Genomic DNA, 23067 nt, shown 5'->3' on the forward strand with positions numbered 1-23067 from the left:
TCCTTTCCCAGTGCCTCTATCTAGACCTGTTCTGCGTTGTTAAGACTTTGTACTGTAAGAATAGATTGTAACATCCCCTATAAACCAGAAAAACCTTCTTTAAAGTATTGGAATGTTATAAAACAACAAACTTATTAGTGAGGAAAATGTACAAGAAATAAAATATTAAAAATACATTACTGAAATATATTACAAGAAGTAATTTAATAATTAAAAGTGATATGGTAAATGTATCAATAAGAAAGATAAACAGGAGTAAAGTAAAATCACGCAATCACTTAATGTTTGCATTGATAGACTGGTTACATAATGATACTATCGAAATTCTTACTGTCTTGTTGACTATAATATTGCAGTGAATAAAAATATCAACATTTTATCTTTAACTGGCCCTACATAAAATCTCTAAGTTTCCTCTGTGCAAACATTTTGATTTTAAGAGAGCAAAACAAAACTTTCTTTGCCAGACAGGCACATTCACTCGCTCGCCACAGAGGGTTACCAAATGGGAGTGGTGGTCTATCCCAGACTCACAGCAAGTAGGTCCACCCCAAGGCTAAAATTTATCTTTTATCCCCATTGCTACATACTGCGGAGTTGCTAGCATTCACCTCCACAATATTTTTTGAATTGTTCATGATGTCCAATTCCTCTACATAATAAAAAACAAGGTGTCCTACTTGCTGAAGGTATCCCAAGACTGGGATTACCCAGTTTATTACTAGCTGTTCCTTTTAGCATTGGGGATTTTCTCTATCAATCAGTCTCATCCATATGTAGAAAAAATGTAGGGGCATGTTCTTTAGCCCATGCTTGCAAAGGTGCCTGGGCTGTGCAGCATCTGGATAGGAGTGTTTATATGCAGTTTAAGAGAGCAATAAAAATAAGAAGTCTCTACATAATGGAAGAATTGGTAAAGGTCTCACTATAATAATTATCAATGGTTTGTATAAATGTACTTCATGAGACATAAAAGGATTCTGGGATTATAGTTTGGCCACACAAAATAAGTCGGATGTTATATGCTGACAAATGTCATAAATTCTATGTGAACTCCAGTTAAAGGAAAGTATTGGTTTCTCTATGATATATAATTGGCCAAAGGACCCCGAAACTCAAACCTAGCAGGTAATATGGTTGCTAATTTATGAATTTTGTGGGTGTTAATTTATCTAATAAAATGAACAGACCTGGTTTTGTGTAAGAAGGTTTCTGGGAAGTAGTTAGATGCTTTAGAAATGAAAGGGGTTTTTTTCTTTTAAAAGGAGGAAAAGTGTGTATGTATCAAACAAAATTAAACATAGAAGTGTTAGTTTTAACCTCCATCTGTGTGCCAGAGCCTTGCCTATGGGCACTACCACCAGTGCGGGGCCAGTCTGCGTGGTAGGCTTTGCTTTGTTCTCGGGTCAGAGATACTGAAAGGAAGAAAGAGAAAGAAAGATTAATCTGATAAAGGCATTGCTGTTTCTAATCGGACTGATGGGAAATTGTGGTATGAAGTTAAAGAGGCACCACAGGGCGAATTACTGTGATGAACTACCTTAAAGCTGAAGCAATCAAATAGATAGCTCTCACATATAAAAATTACTGTGGCATCTTTATTCATCAACAGTTTTGCACAAGTGTCTCATGTTCAATCCCTTCCATGAACAACTAAAGCACTCTGATACATTTGATCAGATTAACTCTTATCAGGGAGACTCAGCCACTAAGGTGGCTGCTTCTCACTTCCCAGAGTTAATTTTTCATTGCCATGAAGAAGGATAAACTTTTCAAAGCTTGAAAATGACAAACTCCAAAAAGTAAGAACACTACAGCGTGGTGCCTGCACTCGTAATCTACTGTAATGGAATTGAAAGTGCTTTTATTCTTGTCTACGACAGCAGTAAAACTTCTTCACATAGGCTGACAGCTGAAAACCTGTAGAAGTGAAATTTGTGATGCTTAGTTCAGAAAGTATTCATACAAACAGACATCTTTTGGGGGTTGCCTCCACATTTGTAGAGGACAAAAGAATCACACAAGAAAATTCATTATTAAAAAGCCTACCATTGGGTAACTGGTTTCAATATTATAAATTGATATATTTGATTCAAATATAGTCAAATAATATGAAAAGCAAACATGGTATCCTAGAGAATTCAGCATAAAACTCCTGTAAAAATTCACTCACATAACTTTAAGAATTAATTTATGATTTGCTCTTAATAAATGCTGAAGTCTTCCCATGATGCTGATTTCTTTGAGCCTTTTGAAGTTAATACGCTCTGAAGACAATATTTTGCAGGACTGCATGCCAGTGAACACAGCAAACGAAGATCGGTTTTGTGTGATCAAATGTGTTGTTCTTTGCCAAGCATCACAGGATTATGTTCCACATACCAGTCTGCTTAACACAGGACTAGATGTAAATAACACATCTGTTGATAATGAAATTTCAGTGGATACAGAAAAACTGATCTAAAAATAAGGTGTATATGTTGTTAGAACTTTACTTTTCAACACTGATGTCATATCACCCACAGATTAGCTAAAAGGGTTTTAAGTAGTATCTTCCATGTAAATAGCCTATTCTGTCCTTCTGAAGAGATGGATCAGTATCCAAAAAGGATGTATGCTAACGCTGAACATGATAAACAGCAGTCATGAACCAGATACATTTATAGCTGTGAGAAAAAAACAACAGATGTAACTTTTAAACTTTTTTTTTCTTTGTTTAGTGTTAACCTCACTTATAAATATGTAATACATACAATGTGATTCCAAGTCATTTACTTGATTACTCTGGCTTTGTATCCTAATGGATTTACATTGAATAAAATATAGAATTTTCAGAAATCATTTTGCTAAGATACAACTTTTTTTTTTCAGCAAAACCACAAATTATTCTTTTTAATTAGTGTTGGAAACTGTATTGCTTAAAGATCAAGCAAAATCAGTTAACGCTACTTCAGACACAGTATACATCACTTTACAGCAAGAGTACTTTATGGGACACTCAGTCAACATACTGCTGCGTATTTGCTGAAGTACATTTATTGATTACTTATCAGGTGTCTTGCATTGTGTAGTTTACAGGACAATTACACTATTTGCCCAGTTCTGGAATAAGTTTTTCCGAACTTTTCGAAGAGAACAATCGATGGTAACACTGTTTGAAAGTCCTAAGGAAATAAGAGAGACAATAAAAGCGTTAAGTTTTACTTCCATGGTTTAATTTTTTTTTTAAAAGGTATTTTAGAGCTCTGTATATATTGCCTTCCAGTTAAATTTCATTATATTAATTAGAATGTAAATTATGCAGAATAACTTATATGAAACATGTATTATTATATGTACATTACTTTGAAGAAGAGCATAACAATTAAATTATGTCATTGCAAGCAAACATGTATTTCAAACCTGAAGTAACTATAGGCACTGCAAAAATTTCCTGGTACTAAACGTAGATTTTATAGTCTTCCGCAAATCATGGTATACAAAATTATATTCTCATCCTTGACAACCAAGTAAGTTAAAGACAGCAAGATATCCCTGCAATATTTTAACTTTTCTACTTTGTTTAACGTTAAAATATGGAAAATTGTAAAAAATTGAATATATATTAAATAAGTATTAGTGGCAACAAATTGATTAGGAGTTCTGGCATGAAAAAATACAAGAGGGGTGATTCTTGAAGACTTTTCCAGGAAAAGTTCTTGGTTATTACATTCAATTTTTTAAAATGGAAATGCTTAAAAAATTAAATTGAGCAAGAGAAATGTAAGTGAACCTGTGCCTTAAAAGTACAATGTTAATACAGCCAACAACAATAAAGTAAAATAAGCTAAGCATTCTAAACAGTATTTTGATTTAGATACTACTAACAAATGCTCATGGTAAATTACTAGCAAGTCCGTGGTGTTCAAGATCAAGGTCTTAAACCATTCTTAATAAAATTATTTTCTTTGGCCCTGAAATACTGGGAATAGTATCAGCAATACAAAATATTTGTTTTGCATTAAGATTGCTTCCCCTTTCTGAAAGTAACATGCCACAGATGAATTATCAGCTTTCCAGGATTTGATGGTCAATTTTTAAGAAAGAAGTTGGTCCGAACACTTCCTACTGTTTTCTATTGTCAACGTGATGCTCTGTGAAAGTGCACAGAAATGCAATGTCTTCATAAAATGTTGAGGCTGTGAGTGAATGAAAGCTAAATTTTTTACCTTTTAAATACATTTCACAACTTGAAAGGTTTGGTTTTCTCTGAAAAACAGAACAAAACCCTTTTTTTTTTTTTTTTGGAAAAAAAGACATGAAGCAGAATTTTCATTCCTTGGATAATTTAGATTTGACTACTTCACAGACCACAGTTCAGCTGAATCTCCGTATACAGAGAGAGCAACTATGACTTCTGGTAAGCTTCGTGCAAACACTGACATGACCCACCTGAGTTTCACCTGCACTGTGTGCAGTGCACTGTCAGACTGTGACCATATCATTTCTTACATCTCATACTTAAAGTTATTTGGTATGATTCCTCCAACATTCTGGTGCATAAATCTTAAAATAGCAAGGTAAACGTATACGTTCAAAATGAAACACTCCCTGTGTTGTGCCCAGGCAAGTGCTGCCCCGTTATTATCAGTTCACAAGATTTAGTTGTTAATGTTTCTCTGTGCCTTGTACCACCCAGTTTCTTACCCAACAGAAACAGCCTATTTGCATATTTTCATATTATATTTTAAGAATGGCAGAGTATCTTAATTTTTGTTGTGTCTTTGGCATCACAAGCACATTCTTACTGCAGGAAAAGTTGTCCTATATAATTATTATAATAAATACCATTATAACTCCAGCAAAACTGCAAATAGTTTCCTTCTAAAGTGAGGCTAGTTATTTTTAATTCAGTAAATTCACCAGGCTAATATTGTTCATGGGAATGAAAAAAAACCCTGCTTTTGTTGCCAAGAAAGCAAACAGATAATAGAGCTATAATTTAGGATTACGCAGTAATTCAGATCAGAATACAGTATCCTTTATTTTGAAAACTGGAAGTATATTTTTAATTTACATGCAGGACAGTTAGGTACAGTTTAACAAAAAAAGCAGTGAACTTGGGGTGAGACAGGGAAACCAGTAAAAGGTGTACACCCCCCACATCAGTAAAATCAGGAATGGTAAGTCTGAGCATTGAAGAAGTCTTCATTTGCTGGAGCAGACGGCTTTTGCTATTAGGATGCCTGGCCAAACAAAAACAATTGGCTGCCAAAATTAGCTCCTTGGGACGATTTAGGAGCCTTTGAAGTGAACAGTTTTTTGAGCTGGAACTAAGCCCAGGTCCAGCTTCAAACTCAAATCAAAATGACAAAGAGGAAATTTTCTGTGCCACACGCCCCCTCAGTGTAAGATTACTTTGGGTTGGCAGCTGTACTGTTTATCTTGTTATTTAAAGCTATTTCACTAGATACTCACAACTGAGCATTTAAACAACTGGCTCCGATTATGACGACAACAGTTATGTCTGACCACATTTAGGAAACATCACACAGTCCGATGGATAAATAGAAGTGTTGCTGGCTTTACAGATACACTAATTAAAGAAGTTTAGAATGTGTACTAGGTAAATGTTGCACAGTATGTGTATAAAATATAAATATCTTTTCAGGAAAACAACCCCAGCTATTTCTGTATTTGAAGATAAATGTTTTCATCAGGTTTCAACAGTGTGAGAACGTAAGGCCTGAAAATATCACTTGGCCTTGCAAGATCTGCCTCACAGCGCTGGAGAGGGTCTATCCCACTGCAGCATAAAGGGGAAGGAATTGGAAGCCATGTTCTCATATCTATCTAACTTGATGGTGAAATGTAGGTTCAAATCGTGCAGTGAAGCACTGCAATGCGCTGCTGGTTGATTCTGGTAGCCTGCCAGGATTATCTTGAATTTAAGCTGATTGGTACAAAGCACAGAAATTATGAAGTTACGCAGATAATCCCTCTGAATCTGCAAGAACAAAAGTTGCAAGTGGAGAAAAACAGGCTTCTTCAAAATTATTTTCACTGTCAGTCCCTCATTGTTGGTAGCTGGAATAAATTAGCTTACAAAGATGAATTCCCACATATTGGTGAGATTGACCTTACAGTTTTGCAGTCTCAGGATTGTAGGGGCATGGAGCTGAGCTTTATGGAGTTTTTCTGTAATACATTGTTAAATCATGCCATATAATTCTCAGCATGAGACCTGTAATTCTCAGGACTGAGACCTATTTTTAAATTCCCAAATGAAGTTAATATAACACTTCCTTTTTAAACTTGTCAAGCTTTGACTCCTCTCACTCTAGTAAATTGTAAGTGACTCAAGTTCAACTGACAGGGCTTAATAAGACCTATGGACCCTTTCAATATATTTGACTACTTGACTGTCATGTGCACTCATCAGTTCTAAACAATGGAGTCAAAAAAGGTGACATAAAGCCACCAAAGATTTGTCTCAATCAGCACACTGATGTAATAGATTAGACTTGCCAAATGCTCACATAGTTTATTTCTGGAATGGTATTATTAAAGCAAATTCTAAAGAGATTTTACATCTGAGTATACAGACATACATAAATATAGATCATGTACAAATAACATTGGCAAACCAACGAGACCTTGTAAACCTACATATCAGCTTGAAGTTTTTTGAAAATGTGTTCCCTCATATTCTATTGATAAATTTGCATTAACAGTGTTTCTTTCAAAATAATTTTGAGAGTACTGTACAATTTCCTGTAATATAAAAATGCACTTTGGAATGAGATAGGAATTACAATGAAGTATCTCCTTGGACATTTAATGAGATAGGAGTCGGTACCAAAGCAAGAATAGGCAAACAGCAGTAGCATATCTACTCCCAGATTTTAAGGCCAGAAAGTACCATTATGACCATTTATTCTCAGCTCCTGCATACACGCTTTGGGTAATTTCCTACAGCAAATCTATCAAGTCTGTTATAATTATGAAGCTGTTAAACACATGATAAACTTGGAACAATAAGCTTACGATAAACTTATGATACCTGATTTACAGCTTTGCATAGTCTGTCTCTGTAATTACAAAATTTCATTTTGTTGCGTAGAGATTTGGTTGCATAAATGGAGATCAAAGTTGCATTAGGTTGTATGAATGCAGGTTTCCTTCATACGTTAGAAGTAGCATGTGAAGATGTTTTGAAGATAAATTGTATAACCTCTCTAATGAAAAGCATTCTACCTATAGTGGTGATTCAGAGCACCAGGTCATCTTCTGAGCCAGTCTAACAATACTGAAGACACCGTATAATTGCATAGTGTCAACCAAGACACTATGTGCTATGCAAAAAGTAAACCAAGCCATGAAAGATTTGGATCTCAGAAAAACATTTTGGTAGTGCTGGAATTATATCTGTTGAGAAGAATCAATGGCAGAAGGAATAACTGAAAAGTGGGCACAGCTGCCTGAATCCTAATTCTATCTTCATATTCTTGAATAGTAAAAACAGGGAACAAAATTCACTTTTCTGTAGCTTGAAATCAACACAGACCCCAAGACTTTAGAGGATGCAATGAGAAATTCTGCATAAATGTCCATGCAGTAGTTACAACCTTAGCGTAAAGTAGGCCCGCTTAGCAATCTTGCTTTCCCCACAAGGCTGGGACACAGCTCATGTGCACACCTCATTTGAAAACCAGGCAGTACTGCCAAGTGCCAGTGTACGGCCATAGTCCACAGCCCCCTCTGTTTAATATTAAGTGGTCATATTTAAGTATTCCCTATGATCCTAATGCTTGTAATAGTAAAATCAGAGTTCTAAATGGAGCTGTCATAGTAAGTCTCCTGACCTATTAATAGCCACGGAGGTCTCTAACAGGGAAGCAAACCAGAAATGGCAAGCTGTTATACAAGTAAAATGTTGATCCAGCTAACTTTTATTCTTAGTAAATTTATCAATACTGGTTAACAATACTTCCAACTAGTACAGGGCCTTCTGACAAGACAAAATGAGTGTAACAACCCATTCTGTCAATACAACACAAATGTCATTTCAAGTGCTCAAAACCCACTAAGCTACCCTAAAAAAGATTGATTTATCTGCTCCAGTGTTTCTTTGGGGCAAACTTTTCTCACAACTGAAACCAATTAGTGGGCCTGGCACTTGTAGTGCAGAATGTAGGTCAGCATCAAGTAATAAAAAAGTATTGACTTTTCTCTGTCTGTAAGCAGCATGAAAGGGGTGCCATGGCCTTGTCGTATATGAAAAGAGCTCCATTAATTTCACTTATTTCAACCAGGGCTGTCAAATACTAATGCTTCTATTGCACTTTTCACACAAAGTACATTGACACCAATCCCGGCCCCAGTGAAACAAGTTTACAATATTTCAGTTAGTGGAAGGGGGAGGGACTATAATTTTTAATTCCCTGTTGTACATTTAGTCTCTTTAAGCAGCGCTGCTCATAAGACCTATGGAGAGATATGAGCTGGGACATTAATAATGGCTACACATGTCTTCCCATGGGCAACAGAACCTATTTCTTGGGCATAGCTTCAACAGCTAATTAGCCATAAAGTTCAGGACACAGTTGTTTGGCGTAACTCTGTTTTTGTGGCTGGTGGGCACAGACTGCCAATTTTGCTTTCCGCTGTGGAGAAATATCCAAAAATGAGGAATAGGTCTTTTGTGACTTAAGGCTATAAAATTGAAAAGCTAATGTGTTAAACAATTGGGTCAACTAGCCCCTTCAAATAAGAGATAATAACAAAAGCCTGGATCATGCCTTAGGGACTGGATCTTACTGTGTCAATGCAGAGGTATTGACTTCCAGGGAAAAGCATGCCTAATCGGAGTTCCCTGCGCTACAGTGGACAAGTGACCACTGTTTTGATGAAAAGGGTGGAATTACACCTCTCCCTATTCAGCTTGCCAGCGCAATGCAGAGGAGGAGAACTAGAAGCCATCATCTATCTCCTCCTTTGACTGCCTACTACTGCTGCCAATTCTAAACCCTCCAAATTTTGTTCTTTTGGGGTAAGTGCAATGAAAAAAACCCTGTGTTTCCATGAAGATTTTATGAGCTTTTCCATATTGTGAATCGACACAGCAGTGGTCAAACTGACCTAAAACATTATGATCCTGTTTCCTCTACTCTCTGCAATTTCCCTCCTGAACTGCCTGAATTTTTTTTATTTTTTTGCAAGTGAAGTTTATGGTTCTTTTTGACAAGCTTGAGGGCTCTGAGTGTGCTGCCTAACTCATTCCCTAATTACCTCCTGCAAATGCAAACACCATCAACAACAATAAAACTCTTTGATTTAAAAAGACTGGGTGACTATGGTAGAAAGCAATTTCCTACTTGCTTTAATGACTTCATAAGTGCAAGTCTTACCCTTTGAATCAACTTGCTATTAGATGTTAAAATAAAATTATATTGTATAGCCATCATAAAAGGCAACTTTATAACTTTCTGTGTTACGCTTACATCAGGCACGGTTTTTTCTCCTTGTTAGTTTTAGTCTTTTATTGACATTATCATAATGTGTTGTAAAAAAAAATCAGGAAATTATGTTCACAGTAGGAAATCTAACAGCACTATTTTAATCTCCTATCTTCCAAACAGAAAGAGAAAACATTAATTGCTATTTAATTTATGTAAAAAACATTTCATTATCATTACACTTAAATTTTCATGGAGATTTATAACTATCACTGACTCTTACACATTTCATCTTTTGGAATTATAAACGAGGAAGCCACACACAAACAGTGCTTGCTAGAAATGATGAAAGATTTCTAATCTGAAAAACCACTGATCTGATAATCACATAGGTTTGTATACTTCCTGCATGACATGTCCGGTACGGGCAGCCCAGCGGTCTGTGCTCCTCTATGGCATCCTAACATGGAAATTGTAACTCTTCCTCCCTTTCTCTAATATTCTGAGAAGGAAGTGTTCTGCTGCTAATCTGTGAAGTTTGTTTTCTTAGCTCAACAGCTAAATTGTGCTAATTTGTGCTTTGGAGATAACTGGAGATAACTGGCTAACACAAGCCAAGCTCTAAAACTTCTTGTCCTCATCTGTGCAAGGTGGGAGAGGATGTGTTCTAGCCTTGAAAAGAGCTTATTTTTGCTCCTGCATGGTTAGAAGCAGTTTGGACAAAGGAACAAAAGCGTATCCCACTGTACCCTTCCATAGCTGCACAAATTAAGCTATGACATGATAGAAAAGAATGATGTTTTTGCAAATGCAATGCAATAGTTTGAGCCATTGTACAAGGAAAGCACAAATATTTCTAAACGAATAAGATATTTTGCAATATGTGTGTTCATTAAGGATTACAAATGTTTCAACCCTTACAGTGCTTTTTAAGAGGCAAAGGCAAATTTCCTCTTGGATTTGATGGAAGTTTTGTGCAAGGAAGGACAAAGGAAAAAAAGGGAAGGATTTGGTCCAGTGAATTACTTTTTCTCATAAGTATTGCCTGGGACCTGAAACTAGCCTGTCCTTTTTGTCATGTGTAATATAACCAGAAATGAAGATTTGTGGTCCAAATTTGCATTTGTTACATTTACTTAGTACCCTGCAGTCATTTTGGTTGCCCAAGGGGAAGGAAGGGTGGAATTCCCAGCTGTACCCTCTGAGCTCATTTATTCCATTTGTTGATGATCTGCAAGCCAGACACTGTCTGGTCCTTCCTCCCAAACATATACTAGCTTTGCAATGCTTTAAAAGAAATACATTCTCTGTTATAAATAACTGTTCAGATATTTATGTCTATAAAGCTAATCTACAATAATCTGCTGAAGAAGAATAAAATCACCTATATGTAGACATTTTGACGTATTCAGAGCTAGTATCAATATTAAAGTATCGTTTGCCACACAGAAAGTTTCACTGCATGCTGTACCATACTTTAGTCAATGTTATGAAACAACATCACTCAAATTATGTTCCAAAAGTCTGTATTTGAACCAAAATTGCCAAAGATAATATTCTATTTTTTCAACTAATGTAGCTTTTTTTTAACGAGTAAATTAAATTAAGAATCCAATGCGAATTTCTCTGCGAGCTATTTCATACTTGGATACCCTTGAACTTTACTGAATCTGGGCTAGAAAACAAATGTGCAGTTGAAATAGTTCAGTAGGTATTCAGAATCCCAAGAGGTGTTTATTTGCTATCGTCATGCAAATGTCATTCTTGCAGGGTATTATAACAAAATATTTTTAAAGAGGGGACTAGATGTTCATCTTAATTTAAGATGTATAAATAACATTGTCAAGTATGAAAAGCATGAAAACTCTTTTATGAAGTTATTAAATCTGAGGTGGAACTATGCCTAACACTACATTCCTGTGTACAGAAAAATATAGAGTCTTAAAAACATCTGATGAAAAAGTAGAGGACATATTTTTGTTATAGTGCTTGTATTTTTAAACCAACCTGTTATCCTGTCCATCACACTCACTCTGCTAGCAACAGGACTGTATTAGAAAATAACGCACTTAGGAATAAGTATCTTGACTTATGTCATTTATAAGCTGCCCCTTTCATTGTCTAATCTGTTCAACCACAACATTCTCTTTCCAGCTGAAAATAAGCCAATGCCAAGTGTTGACTGCCAAGACAAACTCAGAACCACTTTTAACCTGCTGGACTAAAGCCAGAAAATGTTTAACCTGCCAAGATCAAGTTGCAACTATCTCTACCTTGCCAAAATCATGCCACTAGGATTTAAGGAGAAAAAATTCTGACTTGAAATCCTCAAGTGAAAATATTTTTTACCTTATCAGGTTAAGCTGTATCTGCTTGAAAAAATGTTCTATTTATTTAGAATCAATTAAAAAAAAAAAAGAGCATGGTGATTGCACTATATTTGGCATATGCAGCAAAAACTACTCCAGTTAGATTTCATTGGCTTTGACATTGTTCTGGATGATGCTTTCAAACCTGATGGCATTCTGTGATGAAATGACTAGACATGGTGCCTAGCTGAGCTTTAGCAAGGCTTTCAACACAATCTCCCAGAGAATCCTCTTAACCAAGTTGGTAAATTATAGTCTGGATGCACAGACTAATAGATGTAATAACTGTCTGGAGTATTGGGTTCAAAGGGTAGCAATGAATGGTTTATACTCTAACTGGAACCTGGGTACAAATGTATTTCCTCAGGTGCTATCTTGGGACCCATCTTGTTTAATATCTTCATCGGTGACCTGGAGGTGGAGGTGGAATGCACTCTCATCGAGTTCATGGACAACAGCAAACTAATGGGTGCCATTGATACACCTGAGGGCTATCATTCAGAGTGATGTAGACAGGTTAGAGGAATAGCCTGGCAGAACCTCACAAAACACATTATGGAGAAATGCACCGGGCACAGACTTATCTCAGGACCAAAGCAGGCTGGAGGCTGACAGGCTGGGTAGCAGCTCTGCAGAAGAGGACCTGGGGCTCCTGGTGGGCAACTAGCTAAACATGTCAGCGATGTGCCCTAGCAGTGATGGAAGCCGAAGAGAAAAACAGCATTCTGCTTTGTAAATCTAAGCTACCTTTAGCAGAGGTTGAAATGATCAAACAGGAAAAGGCCTTTCTTATTTTGCAGGCAGCTTACTTTGGAGATCAGCTAACACTAGAAAAACTACTCATTTCCTATCCAGTGTTCACAAATATTCACACTAATGAATAAAACTGGAACAATATCTCTTTTGCCAATACCTATTGTTATTTTTTTCTGTCTGCATTTATTAATATATGATAACATATCTTCTTTGTGTGTCATGTTTTTCTTCATTTTCCAATGGCCCTTTCTCCTGTGTAAACCCACTAGTTCTTTGATACAGTTCAGGAATAGCATAAGGAACGAGGATTATCCACTCAGGTGCCACAGATTTGTTTTGGCATTGACATGAAGCTAGTTCTGTCAAACTGCTGCTGATTAAGAAACTTCAGGGAGAGGAACAGCTGATATTTATAGCCAAACATTATTTCAGATTCAACAGTCTTCAGAAAAATGAATTGGATTACACATACACAGCACATATTTTAAAAATAGATTGTTGAACACTTCAAAAACTAAAATCATGCTGTCTTGGTTCTGATACGAATGCATGCTATATATACTAAATGTAACAAGTTGTGCAAACATATTCTGTGGTAGTACATAAGCAAAACTTTACTACATTTTTCAGCTGGACAACTTCCAAACTAAATTCTACACTCCGTTGTCCATGTTGAGGAAAGAATTTAGCCTCAAACTTTCTTTAACATCTGTTTAATGCTTATGCAGAACTTTCAATGTATAGCTGAGTACTATTATATCTCACAAATGAACAGGAACTAGGAATTTTTACAATGTTTTATATGCTAATTTATTCATTGACAGTGTAGTAGCAATATAAGCTATACTGTAAAGTTTCCCATACTTCTCAGAGGACTTTGGATTTGACCTGCAGTGTTGAAATTCTTTAAATAGCAACACATTTTGGTCTTCTTTCTGCCAAAGGCTTGGCATTTGCAAAAAACTACAAATCATGCCAAACGCTTTGAGTGATATATGTAGGACCACAATCCACTAGGAAATAAGCTAAGACCAACTCATTCATTTCATTTAGGTCCTTCAGTGGGATTTGAACCATCCAGCCCACAAACCATGTCTCATGAGATTGCAGTATACATCTAGCCCACAGTAATAATGATTCATATACATATATGTGTATATGCTTTATTACTACCTTTAGCTGGATTAAAAGCAATATATCAAATTTTATATTTCTGCTTCTTTTATTAGCTTTCTACCACTTGATCAGCTGATAGAGGCGATAATGAAATGTTTTTTTATAAACTGGAGTTTGTAAGTCCTATCCTGAGAATGTAATATTTCAAAAAATAGCCTAAGCTTTGGGGAAAAAACCAATTACAGAAACAGCATTAAAAATGCCAAGCAGTGGGCAGAAGCAATTCTGGATCAGTTTAAAAAAGTGATTGATGAAACTCTAATCTGAGCTGAAGGAACAGTTTCACGACAAGCTGTGACCATTCCACACACTTCATTAGCTGCCATAATTAGCCTGGTGTTTCAATTTGTTAGAACTGGTGGGGACAATTTTACTCAGAATGCAAACATCAAAAAACAGGGTGCCTCAGACTTCAGAAGAGGCTGATGAGAAGCTTTTCTAGTCTCTGTTAACTAAAAGATTAATTACAGCTGATGGGAGGCTGTACTCTGATTGTCACTCTGTCTATGTGCATTACTTTTAGCATTAGAAGAAAGACATGGTTGACACTACACTGCTCAATCAAGCAGCTTCGCATAAGAGTACAAAGTCTGTTAATATGCAATGTACTTATTGTTTCTCTCTTCCCCCCCCATAAGTTATACTTTAAAAGAGCAGGGTATTCAGTTGTTAATGATAAGCACTTACTACTTATGCCATCATTCCTTCATACAACTACGGTGAGAGATCCTAACACGTCTCAAAGGTACTGGCTGGGAATATTATTAGTTCCTATTATGACAGTCAAAATGTAAATTCCTACTCAAATAGTCTCATTATGGGAAACAAAATCAATGCAGTTGTGAAACAGATACTGTGGACATCACAGCCTTTGTATCTTATCCCCCTTCCTATTGATGAGACGTGCTCTGTACATCAACTCAAAGCTTGTAAGGTTATTTAAATGGAAGCGAAGTCTGAATCTGAAGTGCAAAGGTTATTCCTGAATAATTCCATGACTCTCATTCTAGAATATTAACAGAGCATAATACACCTACTCATAAATAACTCCTCATGTGGATGTGCCTTTCAGTTTCCCTACGTATTTTATGCTGAGATCAACAAAAACTATAAGAGAAGGAAGAATATAGTTTCTTATCTCTATCATGGTGGAACATCCTTTTAACATGAGTTTATAAATTGCATGTTGAAACCAGGTCTTCATCGCATTAAATGAATAAACTCTGAAATGTGTTCCAAAGTGAATATCATATCACTATTTAAAATGGAGCAAACAAGTTCAGAGTTGATTCACAATATAAATTTTAAAGCAAAAAGCAGTAGCTACTTATGTCAAACCATTAAGACAACAAGCAGTCTGTATTACTTACCATTTCTCATTCACTCCAACACAAAGTTACCTTTTACTGTGATTTTGCCTATTCAGGGAATGTAGGTTACTCTAAAATCCATTTTACTGCACTGAAGTCCTACTGCTCTAAGAATAATCTACTTTTGTTTTCTGGAGAGATCATCAAAACAACAGAAACCTGCAGCCTCTCTCAGCTTGGGCAGATACCTGGTATAACCTCTCAGAATCCATCCATAACTGCTACATGTATTAATAACACCACAAATAATATAACCTTTCAATTATAATGGGGCAGTGTGACAAAGTATGTCATTCAGGCATCATTTTAAGATGCAGTGTTCTGTAGTCCTAAGTGTATCTGCTGCACGAAGTCACCAGAACATGTGCTTCCAGTCTTAGACTTCAATTACAAACCCACTAGCAATGTGCATTTAAAGATAGAACATTCTTTCTAAATAGCATTTGTCTACATATTGATTTTATTCATTACGGGCCACAACCTTATCTGAAGCAAATTCGCCTAGCTCCATGGATATATCTCAATTATGCTAGGTGCTAAGGATCGGTTCTCATACCTGCAATCCTCAACATTTGGATGGACCATGTAATTCTTGGAGGATTGGTAAAGCCTTCTGTCACTTTCATGTCAACTCTATTTAACCAGCACAAAAAAGGTCTAGGTGAGAATTGTCAAATAGTAAGTAGCTTGCTTTTGCAGATATGTTCTATAAAGACTTTTAAGTTACTCCAAAATACAGCCTTTTTAATTCAATATTGTGACAAATTGAATTGAGTTGAAATACATTATGTTTGGCAGATATATAAACAAATCTACTTAATTCCAAGAATGCCGAACAGCCCATCCAAATCTGTCATCAAAAGGCAAGGCCAACCACTTCCCAGTTCAGTGTGAGGACTTTAAATTCCAACAAACAAAATAATGTCCAAATAATGAACACCTAAAACCAATATAAACGAACCAAATTAGGTGTAACTTCAAACTGTACTGTTCCCAGCTCAACTGATTTTTTACATTAAAAGCTCTGCCACAAGTTACTGTAACGTACTCTAAGCACATATCGAAGGAATTGGTCAAGGTACTCTATTTCTGAAGTGTTTCTGATTAAACTGTTTAAGCAATATTTACAATGGAAATTGTTTCGACAGTTAAAACAGACATGTATGTCCCTCAGAGAAATATTGGTTAAAGTTAGCTCTTACTAACAAACAAGACTTCCTTTTACACCACTAACGTACAAGTTACATTATTAAATGAGGAAGGTAGGCAAAGCAAGACATTTATCATCCAACAGACAAATGACACAGGATTGCTAGTTAGACAGTATAATAAGTACCATCTAATTTTCTCTTTCGAATCAATTTATTCTTCAAAGCCTTGGATCATCATCAAGGGACTGCATTTTCCCAATGAGAAATTACAGCACTGAAAATCAGGTTTTATAAAATATTCAACTAGTTGCCAACAAACCCTTACAAATAACCACTAGAATGGATATGATTAGAAGAGTGGTGACAGTATCTTTTCTTATGCAAATAAATGGTTTGACTCTTCTCAGGCACTGCTTTGTAGTATTCCCTCAAAATCAGACCCTGTAACTCATCAGTAACCTTCACCAGAAAGTTTTTTCCAGCCTTGCTTTTCAGCCTTCCAGTTACCCACAGATTCTTTTCTGCATTTAGTTAGAAAACGGTAGCCAGGAATGCATTTTGCATATTTTCATTTGCTTCACAGTATTTATCTTTCCTTCTAAGAAAATAATTTGAAAGATCACCAATAGTTAATAATCATTTGCATTACATATATCAAGACTAGCATTTTTCAAAAGCAGCCCCACAGTGGTGACCCTAAGCTTTTTCTCAAAAGAAACAATCTACAGTTCAAGAGATTTTCCAATGGAAGCCCTGAAAGTGATATTCGTAACAAAATGTATTGCTGTAAATATGACACAATCATTCAGTAAAGAACCTGACCTACTCTTGCTTTTTTAAATACGTTTACTTCTCAACAGCACATTATGACATTTACTACAAAATGCAAAGAATTCATAAGTAGGAGTTGCAAAAGTGACTTTAAGTCACTCTTTGTTACCCAGTTTCAGACATCACTTGCCTATTAAGCTGGTCTGTGATACTAAATTGGGCAACACCACTCTTTTTTTGTGCTACCTAACTAGGCTGCCGAATGCCTGAGCTGCAAGGAGTAATGGTGCTGTGGGAATCACCCTATGTGGAGGCAGGGAGTTACTCAAGTTGATTTTCACATGAGGATACAGCAGCGTTCTGACTCACAATGGTTGTTCTGAGAGCAGGAAATATGTGTTACAGGGTACAAAAGATAGACTTTTCATTAATAGCATCAATGTATTGTTGTAGGACCAGATCCTTGGGTTTAACTGATTTGGTTTGGTGCAGGACTCAGGACTGGAAGAAAAGTGACAGCAGCCTTATCTTGGAAACAGGCAGTTGATAACTCAAACTAAGGGTCCATTTGGAGCATCTGAATAGATACATCAAGTCATGCCAGCAGTAATAATCATACAGGAGCCATGCCATTGGCCAGGGACTACTGGAGTGCAACACACTTTGGCAACAACCCTTATTATCCCTGACATGGCTCATGAGGAAACCGGTAGTGTAACAAGCAAACTCTTCAGATCATCTAATAATTCCCCTACAATAGAGTCACTTCTGGCTGCCACATTATGTCAGCTCTGTGTTGCCTAGAAAAACACATTGTAGTTGAATTGGGGAAGTCGGAATCCAATATTCAAAATACGTGCTAGCTCTTCTCATTGTACATTAGTAACTCCTGTCACAAAGCGTACTAGTAAATATGGCCTTAAAAGTTTTAAAACATGCAATAAGACCAATAGTACAGATGCACATTCATTAGCCAATATCACACTGTATTAGAAAATATTCCTGTGTGATCTTTTTTCCTAATTAAAATGAAAAGAAAACAAGCAAATCCCTTTAAAAAAAAAATTGTCACAGTCACAATCTGAGGGAGAAAATGTTTAAAGCTTCACATATACATTACACCTACCTCCAGTCCAATCACTGCAGGGATAGGAAAAATGGAATTAACACGAAATTTAAATAAATTTCAGTATAGTCAGGGATGGAAAAGCATGAATAGTGTGTCAGACAATTCTGCCACATAATGACATCATCCACTAAACACAAGATTGTTGTATGTTGTTGGTCCCACAAGGGATGAAACTAATTTTCAAACAGAACAAATCACTCCCCCTCTCTCCCGCTCTATTTTTCCCTTGTAGTAACACTATACAGAGATAAATTTGCTGTGGAACCACAGGACACAGTGGTCTTAGAATAATGTGGAACAAAATGCGTTGGCTGTGCCAGGTAGAAGAGTCACACTCACTTTCTAAGGCACTGAGATTTTCAGACCATATTAGGTTCTCCCTGTAGACCTCTTCCACATATGTGGAAATCAGAGCCCTACCTGATAACATGATTCCACTTGGGCCTTAATGTGAGCAACAATGAAAACCGTGGAGGCTATTGAACTTTCAGAGGCAGCAGACTATATAAAATAGGATTAATTCCTTGGACACACAGGGGGTTCTCTTTTTCATCATAGAAAGGTCAAACTCGGTGAAGTCATATGAGAGCAATTATGCAGTTGAGACATTCATAGAGATTTGATCCTTACAATCTTCTTTTTGGTAGAAAGCAAGTCAAAGATCAAGAACTTCTTCCATAGTCTGTATCTCTGTTATGCCAGATAGGAAATTTCTGCCAGTTCTTGGACAAAGAGCCAAATTTACACCTGTAAATCAATGAAACTCTGTACTTTGCATTATACTTATGTCATAGCATTCTTTATATAAACTCTGACTTAAAATACATACACACACTGGTGTTTGTCTGTTAAGTATGTCATAATTTAATTAAATATTTCTGCAACTTCTTTCAAACTGCGCTGAAGGCGATCACTGTCCAACAGAATCTACTGAAGCTGTTGATTCTGCCTTTATCTACACTGGCTGAATTTGAGCCTGTAATTCTCTGCCTCTGGTGACAAAGGTGGAAGCAATATAAATTATATAAGGAACAACTATTTCCTCCTCTAATGGCTACACAATGCAGTGTGAAAGTGCCAGTAGTGTTGACTACAGCCCAATTTCTACTGCTCCACCAAAAATAGAATTGCGCTGGTAGTGAATTACAAGGGCTGTTTTTCCTAGCCTAGGCAAGGCCATGACAATCAGAAATATTTGAACTTGATATTTGATTAATGCTGTCAGTACTCCATAAGTGATTTCCACACAACAACATCAAATTATTTAATTATTTCTTGTTATTAATGAAATGAAACAATTCAAAACAAACCATGAGAATGACTGTTTTGCAGGAAGCTCATAATCATCAATTCATACATGTAGAAATCTTCCTAAAATTATATCAAGCTGGCCCGTTGAACTTGAAAGGCATATTTTATCCCAATCAATGCATAAAAGTAAAATTATCCATAACTAAGGCATGTTTCTCTGCTGTACAGTTCAGCTGTAATGATCCCCACACACTGCACTTGCACATCAATTATGATAATCATAATCACGGTCGTTAAGCTGAATGTTCATTATTATCAGGATGCTGGTGACAGCAGATTCAATCATCGGGTGCAATGGGCAGGCAGTCACAGTCCCACCCAAGTTTCTGCAGACAGCGTTGTGCCACATTAAATCTATGATGTGTTCCACATCCCACTCCATTCCAAAAGCTGTAGACGGTAAAGGTCAACTTTATGTTCTGTGCAATATGCTTAGGTTCTCTAAATTAATTCTTTGCAGTACTGGGTATTTTTATGCTTTGTAGATAATAAAATTCTGTTTAGGGCCAAAATGCCTGCGCAAATAATGAAACAGCGATGCAGTTGTACTGTAATTCACCTATAATAAGGCATCAGAGGAAAGAATCTATCAGGAAGGAACATCTTAAAATGTCACTTCCTGAATTTTGAAAATAAGAAAACATTAAATGCTGTCATTAAAGTCAGTTTTCTAAAATGCATATGCAAACTAATTCCAATACCGATTAAAGGCTGTAAGCTATCATTTCTGCCTCAGTAAATACGAACATATGTGAGTGTTTTGACAACTGAAAGATTATAGTTAGTGTATTTGTTCCCTTGACTGTCTAGCTGCATTGGAACCTATCATCGTAGATGAAATTCATAGTAACGGGTAAATATTTTATATTGATACTTCTTACATAAATTCTATTAAAGGCATTCCAAAGTATTAAGTTTAATATCGTACGTCTAAAAATATGCAAGCGTTTTTATAGTCATTTACAACTAAGTTAACTAGATTAATTTTCACTAGAGGTATAGCATTTCCATTTCTTGTTTATTTTTAATGAAGAATTAGAATACAACAGTTTCTCCATTAACTCAGAAACTTCTTTGAAATGTAAACAGAATGAGATAAAATTTTTCAGATTATAACTAGATGAAAAGAACTATTAACTTTTCCTCACATAGATATGGTAATTATTATGTTTAGAGGAAGTCTATGTTAATACCCTTTCATTTTCCAGAAGAAATACAACATGGTGTCCTGGTTTCAGCTGGGATAGAGTTAATTTCCTTTGTAGTAGCTAGTATGGGGCTATGTTTTGGATTTTTGCTGGAAACAGTGGTGATAATGTGGAGATGCTTTAGTTGTTGCTAAGTAGTGCTTACACTGGTCAAGGACTTTTTCAGCTCCCCGTGCTCTGCCGGGCGCACAAGAAGCTGGGAGGGGGCACAGCCAGGACAGCTGACCCAAACTGACCAATGGGATATTCCATACCATATGACGTCATGCTCAGTATATAAAGGTGGGGGAAGAAGAAGGAAGGGGGGGACATTTGGAGTGATGGTGTTTGTCTTCCCAAATAACCATTACACATGATGGAGCCCTGCTTTCCTGGAGATGGCTGAACACCTGCCTGCCCGTGGAAAGCAGTGAATAAATTCCTTGTTTTGTTTTGCTTCCAAAGTGCGCAGCTTTTGCTTTACCTATTAAACTGTCTTTATCTCAACCCAAGAGTTGCCTCACTTTTACTCTTCTGATTCTCTCCCCCATCCCACCAGGCGGGAGTGAGCAAGAGGCTGAGTGGTGCTTGGGTGCTGACTGGGGCTAAACCACGAGACACGGCAATATTTTTCATTGTTGTTCATTTTGCTTCTTAAGTAATTATATAATTTACGTACTAATCTTTTTGTGACTTGAATTAAAATGCATACTTACAAACACATGAAAACCTCAGGAAAATACAACTAGGATATGCTCATGAACATACACAGGGAAACTTTTTTATATGAGGTTAAAAAAAAAAAGCCAGCTAATATCAAATAATACCTCTGCAGCATCACTGATTCACTGACTGCTGAACTCCTTGGAAGATCTTACACAGTAGTTTGTCTTAATGGCAATGATAAGAGAAACTTCTCTAGTATAATACTATCAGAAGGTGAATATACATCATGGCTGGGTTATGTTCGGGTTGTAAAAGAAGTTGCATCCACAAAAATATCACCTTATGGGAAACTCAAAGGATGGTTGTATTTAGCAGGCAAAGTGTTAAGCAAAAAACTGATTTCTGTTTGGTAATATTTTGACACGTGCCCCTTAGTCTTGTGATTCATGAGAACAGGATAATTTTGTTCATAGCACTGATACATACAAAGTTTTAATACAGTTTAGAAATAAGAAAGTGAGAGAGAGTTCTTTCAAATTTAACAGTTATGAAAGTATGACCTCACACCCGCCTATAGGACCTTTTCCATTAAAATATGGTGAGGAGGTGGAGCTGGGGAGGTGTGTGGGGGAGTTGGGTTCTGATAATAATGACCCATTAAAGCAGCAGGTAGGTCATAAACAGCTCTTTTCTCCTTTTATCTCTGTGTTTGGGTAAGCAGCTCCTAACTGAAGCTTCATATTGATTTAGAATTGGGGTTGGAAGGCTGTATGACATGTTGGGTTAATGTATACAGCTATTCACCTCGAGAGATATAGGTTGAAATCTTTCCAAGATCACAAGTAAAGTGAGTTTAGTTGTTTCAGCTAAGCCCATAGTTTATATGATATTATATATGTGTGATATGATAAACAATGTAAATATCTTTACGTTGTTTGATATCATCATCTGAGCCTGATCAAGAACTGCAAAGGACTGGAAAGGAAGAGTCTTTACAGGACAAGATAAGTACCACCAGTAAGACTTTTAGATCTTTTTTATACGTTATAATTATGCTATGGGACTTCAGCCAGTCATATCCTCCACTCATTGCTTTTGAAAGACAAATTCAGATCTTTTTGTTTGAATGTTGATCTTTGTACCTTTATTTGCAATGAAATTTCATTAATGCATGTTAAAATACCAAGATTTTAGTGTAAGCTCATTTTTAAACCTCAAAGTTTTGAGAAAGAGTTATTTTTTAAAAATATTACTTCTCAAGCTAAGATTCCTTGAAACATGTTTTAAATTTACAAAGGTTATGTTGCTTTCAGGAAAATAAGTAATCATATCTTATAAACTCCCAGAATTGTTTAGGTTGGAAGACACCTCTTGAGATCATCTAGTCCAACCCACTACTCAGCTAGAGCAGGTTGCCCAGGACCATGTCTGGTTGGGTTTGTAATATCTCCAAGGATGCAGGCTCCACATCTCTTTGGGCAACCTGTGCCAGTGCTCTGTCACCTCTCATGTTCAGACTGAATTTCATGCATTTCAGTTTGTGTCCACTGCCTTTTGTCCTGTCACTGGACACTACCGAGTCTGAGAGGAGTCTGGCTCCCTCTTCTTCATTCCCTCCTCTCAGGTGCTTATACATATTCATAACATCTCCCCAGAGCCTTCTCTTCTCCAGACTGAAGAGTTCCAGCTCTCTCAGCCTCTCTCCTATAAAAGATGCTCCAGTCCTTAACTGTTTTTGTGGCTC

General features: G+C 36.5%; 1 protein-coding gene across 2 annotated transcripts in view; it reads right to left on the reverse strand.

Moving 5' to 3' along the window:
- Nucleotides 1-356: 356 nt before the first annotated feature.
- SPATA17 (spermatogenesis associated 17) overlaps nucleotides 357-23067 on the reverse strand; it is a 95799-nt gene continuing 73088 nt past the window's right edge. Inside the window, exon 10 of one of the 2 annotated variants that reach the window (XM_075088860.1) lies at nucleotides 357-3164. In XM_075088860.1, coding sequence (XP_074944961.1) covers nucleotides 3084-3164 — 81 coding nt within the window. In that variant the 3' untranslated portion in view covers nucleotides 357-3083. The remainder of the gene's footprint in view (nucleotides 3165-23067) is intronic. The other variant, XM_075088859.1, reaches the window with a different exon arrangement.

Source organism: Phalacrocorax aristotelis, chromosome 3, assembly GCF_949628215.1.
Source record: "Phalacrocorax aristotelis chromosome 3, bGulAri2.1, whole genome shotgun sequence".
NCBI classification, from domain to species: Eukaryota; Metazoa; Chordata; class Aves; order Suliformes; family Phalacrocoracidae; genus Phalacrocorax; species Phalacrocorax aristotelis.